The 6,729-nt window shown below is 38.9% G+C and overlaps 1 protein-coding gene across 1 annotated transcript; it reads left to right on the top strand.

The window, feature by feature from the left end:
- The first annotated feature begins 714 nt into the window (after nt 1-714).
- Nucleotides 715-5,744, top strand: LOC109162768 (probable methyltransferase PMT2). The gene is made up of 6 exons (XM_019311450.1): nt 715-1,374; nt 2,425-2,635; nt 2,820-3,105; nt 4,404-4,796; nt 4,915-4,992; nt 5,510-5,744. Exons 1-6 carry the CDS (start codon nt 715-717, stop codon nt 5,742-5,744), a joined length of 1,863 nt encoding a protein of 620 aa, XP_019166995.1.
- Nucleotides 5,745-6,729: the final 985 nt, after the last annotated feature.

Below are 6,729 nucleotides of genomic sequence, written 5' to 3'. Positions count from 1 at the left end.
CCATTAGGGTTGAAAATTCAACCTTCAGATGATTCAGCTGAATTACCATAAATTTATATCCCCAGATACTTTGTGAGGGCTCTTGAAATTGGGATTCGACCTTCAAGGAAGAATTAAACCCCGTAACATAAAACAACATTGGAATTGACTCTGTAAATTAAACTTTGAATTTTTCAACGCTATTTTTTTCAATATCCCAACTGCAAGACAAGACTTCTCCCCAGTTTCCGCGCCAACAAAAAAAACCGAACTAAAGTCATCCTCTTCAATCCATCATCATTTCCCTCTTCGAACAAAGCCAAGGTTTCATTTTATTTTTTATTATTATTATTTTTTTTTTTGGAAAGAATTTTAGTTTTCTTTATTTTCTTTAGTTCTAATTCCTTGCTGACAAAAAACCTGGAACCCATTGAACAAATAAAGATCTGTGAGATTCCTTTCCTCTCTCTTAATCACGATTATTAACCCTTCCGATTTATTCTATGAAATGGTTCTTTCAATTTACTCGCTTTCTTTGTTACGTAAATTTTATTGATCACTAAAAACAGTTGATTCTTGGTACTTATTTATGATCCCAAATCCTCTTTTTTATCATCCTGTTTTTGTGATCCTTAAGAATATAATGTTCAATTCCATGCTGCATTATATTGTTTATTGCCTATCTTCTGGGATTTCAGAAGTGGAGTGAGAAGAGAAATTAGAGGTTGATAGATCATGGTGACAAAAGGGAATCCAGGAGACAACAGAGGGGGCAGAAGCTCTTCTGGTTCATTGTTTGTGGTGGCTGGGCTGTGTTGTTGCTTCTACCTTCTGGCAGTGTGGCAAAGAAGTGGTTTCGGGAAGGGTGACAGCATAGCGCTTGAGATAACGAAGAAGGCAGAAGACTGCGACGTGCTTAAGAATCTCGAGATCGAGACGCACCCCACGGATGATCAAAGCGGGGATGAGGAGGATGAGTACCAGGCGGAAGTGAAGCAATTCGAGGCGTGTGGTGAACGCTACATCGATTACACTCCTTGTCAGGATCAAGTGCTGGCCATGACTTTCCCTCGGGAAAGTATGGTCTACCGGGAGAGGCATTGTCCCGCGGAGGAAGAGAAGTTGCGGTGTCTGGTCCCGGCTCCCAGAGGATATGTGACGCCGTTTCCATGGCCGAAGAGCCGGGACTATGTCCCGTTTGCGAATGCGCCGCATAAGAGCTTGACTGTGGAGAAGGCAGTGCAGAACTGGGTGCATTATGAGGGGAATGTGTTGAGGTTCCCGGGTGGGGGAACGCAGTTTCCCCAGGGCGCAGATGCTTATATCAAACAGCTTGCTTCTGTGATTCCTATAGACAATGGCATTGTCAGAACAGCATTGGATACAGGATGTGGGGTGAGTGGTTAAGACTTAATTAAGAGCCCTGCATTGTCACATATTGTTAGGATCAACCATTTATTACTTACACGCCAAAAAAATATAGCTAGTAGTGAATGTGTAACTTTATTTCCTTATAGACTGAGGGTCATCACATTTTCGAGAGGTAAGGTGCTGGACTTAACCCTTTACCTGCATCAGTCCAATTAACAATCTTCCTAGTCACTATGTAATTGATGGATTTGGCCATTTACCGGTCTCCACCTAGCAATCCCCCATCCCAGAACCTGTTAGGATCAAGCGCTTAGCATTTCGGCCAAACACTGTATGTGTAACTTTATTTCCTTATGAACAATTTTATTTTCTTATAAACCGTCATCACCTTTTCGAAATACAGTATGGTAAACTTGGCCATTCACAGGCTTCAGCCCAACAATCTCCTAACCACCAATTGAAGGATTTTGCCTTTTTACCGGCCTTCATCTAACAATTTCCCCTCCTAATGCCTTCCCAACTTAACTTCACAGTTTTTGCTCTTCTTAAGATCAAGCTCTTACCACTTATGCCAAACGTTATAGCTAGTAGCAAAGGTGTAACTTTATTTTCTTATAGACAACTTCATTTCCTTATATACCGTCATTACCTTTTCAAAAGGCAGGGTGCTGGCCTTGGCCATTCACCGGCCTCCCAATAATCCCCCTAGCCACCAATTGATTGACTTTGCATTTTACCGGCCTTCATCTAACAATTTCTTTCAAGACAATTTCCCCTCCTAATGCCTACCCGTCTTAACTTCGATCACAATTTTTAATCTTGTTAAGATCAAGCTCTTACCACTTACGCCAAACGCTATAGTGAGTAGTTATTTCCTTATAAACAGCCATAACATTAACCAAAGGCAGGTGCTAGACTTGCCCTTCACTGACCTCCGTCCAACAATCCCCTAGTCATCACCAATTGATTGACTTGACCATTTACCAACCTCAGCTCCACCCAACGCATATATATCAAACAGCTTGCATTGTCATATATATGATCTGGTCGGATGAACATGGTTTGTCTTCTCAGGTAGCAAGTTGGGGCGCCTACCTGTTCAAGAAGAATGTGATAGCCATGTCATTTGCTCCACGAGACTCACACGAAGCTCAGGTTCAGTTCGCGCTGGAAAGAGGTGTGCCTGCAGTTATTGGTGTTCTTGGAACCTTAAAACTGCCATACCCATCTGGGGCCTTTGATATGGCTCATTGCTCGCGTTGTTTGATTCCATGGGGTGCAAACGGTAAGAATCACGGCTGGAAATCAAGTAATTTCTGACCACCTCAAAGTGATCGGAAATAGTCTAAATCTAGTTGGAAACTATGTTCCGACCACTACTAGTAATATTTGAGAACTAAAACTAGCTTAGCTAGCTAGCTCTTATATATTATTGCCTCTAATTATATTTAGGTGTTTGATTATTGTAGGTGGAGTTTATATGATGGAAATTGATAGAGTGCTGAGACCAGGAGGGTACTGGATACTCTCAGGGCCTCCCATCAATTGGAGGAATAATTATGAAGCCTGGCAACGTCCCAAAGAAGACTTGGAGGAGGAACAAAAGATCATAGAAGACATTGCAAAATGCCTGTGCTGGGAAAAGAAGCACGAGCTGGACGAGATTGCTATATGGAGAAAAGGAACAAAAAAGGAATATTGTGAACAGGAATGTCGTGTGCCTAAGTGTGCATCCACCACAGCAAATGATGTTTGGTAACCACCAACAAATCTGTGTTGTTTCTTATTCACTTAATTCCGTCCATGGATGATATTAGGATCTAAGCGATACCATTTGTTAGGATTAAGCGCTTATCACTATGCTATAGTTAGTAGTAAAGGGCGCAACTTATCCGTATGAGCTTAGCTCACTGGTAAGGATGACAACGGGGCGGAGTGGGGGCGGGGAGTGTACTCCCCGTCCCCATCCCCGCAACCCCGCCCTCATCCCCGTCCCCGTCCCCGTCCCCATCCCTGGCGAGAAATTGAAAATATTCCCCATTCTCATCCCCGCGGAGAATTAGGCGGCGACGGGGATTCCCCATTCTCCGTCAATTCCTAGTCAAATTTTTAAATAATTGTAATTTTTAACAGTAAAAAAATTTAAAATCTATTCAAAAATTAAAATACTAAACTCTATATATATATATATATATATATATATATATATATATATATATATATATATATATATATATATATATATATTATTTATATATTCGGGGACCCGTCCTCGGCAGGAATCACACATATTCCCCGTTTCCGTCCCCGTACCCCGAAAAATTTTTCCATCCACGTCTCTGTCGGGGCGGGGATCGGGGATCCCCATCGGGGACGGGGCACATTGCCATCCCTACTCATTGATTCAGTAGGCAGTATTTGAGAGAAGAAACCAATGTTCGAATTTCGGCAGCGGCAGTGTGGGGATTATGCCCAAAGTGGGTAGGTCCCTTGTGCGCAATGGCATTTGGTCGGGGTTGGGAACACTGTAATTTAGATCTTCCCAAATGCTCTGTCGAGCTAGGGTTGGGGATTCAACCTTTTGAGAGAAGTAAATGTACAACTTTATTTCCTTATAAACCGTCATCATAATTTCAAGAGGCAGGGTGCTGGACTTTGTCCTTCACAAGTCTCCGTCCAACCATCCCTTAGTCACCAATTGATGGATTTGGCCGTTTACTTACCTCTGCCCAACAATTCCCATCCCCCGCTTTTATTAGGATCAAGCTACCACTTACGCTAAACGCTATAGCTAGTAGTAAAAGCGCAACTTTATTTCCTTATAAATAGTTTTATTTCTTTATAGACCTATATTACATTTTCAAGAGGCAAGTGCTGGACTTGGCCCTTTACCGGCCTCCGCCCAACAATTTCTTAGGCTGCACCAATGATGGACTTGGCCTTTTACCGGTCTCCGCCCAACAATGGATTCTGATGTGATCAAAATTGCTATAAATAAATGTAGGATTAATGAATAGAATATAGATGATTGATTACTACCTCATATATATTAGGAACAAGAAGATGGAGCTATGTGTAAATGTCAATTCGTACCTGGAATCTACCAACCTAGATGAAGGTGGAGAACTACTGAAGCCATTTCCAGAGAGACTGAACGCTGTTACTCCAAGAATCGCAAGTGGATCCATCCCTGAGCTCTCAGTGGAGTCATTCATGGAGGACAACAAGATGTGGCAAAAGCACGTCAAATGGTACAAAAGGATTAACAAACTCATTGGTACAGTGAGATACCGGAACGTTATGGACATGAATTCTGGTCTGGGAAGCTTCGCGGCCGCCCTTGAATCTCCCAAACTTTGGGTCATGAATGTGATGCCAACCATAGCCAAGATTGAAACTCTGGGCGTTGTCTTTGAACGTGGCTTGATTGGCATCTATCATGATTGGTAACTTCTTCAATTCTGCAAAACAAAACATCCTTAATGTTATGCTAAGTGCAGTGTGGTTTTGTTTTTTTTTTTTTTTCTGTTTTGTTTGGTAGTTTCTATTGGACTTTTTTGACAGGTGTGAAGCTTTCTCCACCTACCCGAGGTCATACGACCTAATTCACGCCAATGGACTTTTCAGCTTATACAAGGACAAGTTAGTTGCCAACACTAATCTCTCTTGACAAATTATACCACAGATCAGGGTCTATCTTGCATTATGAACTCTAGTTTCAAATTAACCTTCAAATTATGTGTCTGTAGTAGGCACATTCTGTATCTGCAGTTAATTGTTTCTGTATCTGTAAACAAATTGAAGGTACATAACATGGTAATTATTACAGACACATAAACAGTTAACTGCAAGTACAGAATACGCAGAGACATAACATGTTAACCAACATCTTTATGTGTCTGCAGTTAACAATTTATGTGTCTGTAGTTTTCATATTATGTCTATAACTATCATGTTATTTGTGCCTTCAAATTTGTTTACAAGGGTATAAAAAATGTTAATGGCAAGTACAGAATGTGTTAACTACAAACGCATAATTTTTGGATTAGGATTCACAGTGTAATATGAACCCTACCTGGTCCATGGTATAACAATTGAATCTCTTATCTGCTTCTCCGATCCCTCTACTCATTTGTGAATGATGGATGAATGCATGCAGGTGTAGCTATGAGGATATTCTAGTAGAGATGGACAGGATTGTGAGACCAGAAGGAGCAGTTATTCTCCGAGACCATGGGGATGTGCTAAGCAAGGTGAGAAGAATAGCGAAGGGAATGAGGTGGAACACCAAAATCGTTGATCATGAGGATGGCCCTTTGATCCCAGAAAAGGTACTTTTTGCTGTCAAACAATACTGGGTTGTGGGAGACAAGATCAACTCAACCATTTCCTGATAATTAAATGCTTAGGAGGAGTATATATATATATATGCAGCCAATGTTGCTGCTGTGTTGTAATTGGATTGCAATCACACCTTAACTAAATTTCTATCTTTTTTACGTAAGAATTTAAAATTTAAGGTTTGACATGCAACAAATTTTACTAGTTTCCTTAGCTTGGTTGGGCAAGGACTGGCTGGACCTTGCCCGGGGCCAACGCTTGAAAGGAGCCTGCTACCCACCTCCCACCTTTTATACATATACTATAGGTCTTTGGTATAAGCATTTAATATACATTTAGAATCTTAGAGTATGAGTTAGTTTAGTTGGAAGGTCTTGTGGATCTTATGTTAAAGGTCACTGGTTGAACCCTCATGTATATATTTACATTATATTTTTCTTCCATACTCTTTAGAAGATGAATTTAGTGGAATTATATAATAATAATAATAATAATATTATTATTATTAAAATTGTAATTTATGGAATTTATTTTTATTTTTAATTGTATTTTTTATTTAATTTGTAACTTTGTAGATATTTTTTTTTACCTTTTTATAATTATAGTGAGATTTATAATATAGATTGATTTGTGATTCATATCAAATTTTGAATTTATTTCTATTCGAGTAATTTGCTACTTATATTTATAACATGTGTTATTTTGTGAACTTTATAATGAGTTATGTATATGTAATAGGGAGTATATAATTTGTGATGATTTAGTTATGAAAATGTTTTAAAAGATAGTTTACTTTTTTATAAATTATCTAGTCAATGTAGTTTAGAAGTTCTATTGTGCGTCGTTGTATTCAAATTAATCTAGAAAAAAAAACTTAAAATTAATATAACTAAAAGAAAAAATATTTATAAATATGACATCAATAGAGAAGATGTGTAATGTAAAATGTATTTTATATTCGAACTATTTTATTAAATTAATTATGTTTAATTTTTTATAAATATAGTTTATCACGTTTTAAAGTACTTTGCTTTATTG

The sequence above is a fragment of the Ipomoea nil genome, unplaced genomic scaffold (assembly GCF_001879475.1).
Source record: "Ipomoea nil cultivar Tokyo-kokei standard unplaced genomic scaffold, Asagao_1.1 scaffold2957, whole genome shotgun sequence".
Lineage (NCBI taxonomy): Eukaryota > Viridiplantae > Streptophyta > Magnoliopsida > Solanales > Convolvulaceae > Ipomoea > Ipomoea nil.
Note: the sequence above shows the minus strand (reverse complement) of the source record. Positions and strands in the feature narration are given on the sequence as shown.

Coding starts and splice junctions, on each gene's coding strand:
- LOC109162768 (XM_019311450.1), top strand. CDS start 715: ATGGTGACAAAAGGGAATCCAGGAGACAACAGAGGGGGCAGAAGCTCT. Junction 1,375..2,424: donor CATTGGATACAGGATGTGGG/GTGAGTGGTTAA, acceptor TTGTCTTCTCAG/GTAGCAAGTTGGGGCGCCTA. Junction 4,993..5,509: donor TTCAGCTTATACAAGGACAA/GTTAGTTGCCAA, acceptor GAATGCATGCAG/GTGTAGCTATGAGGATATTC.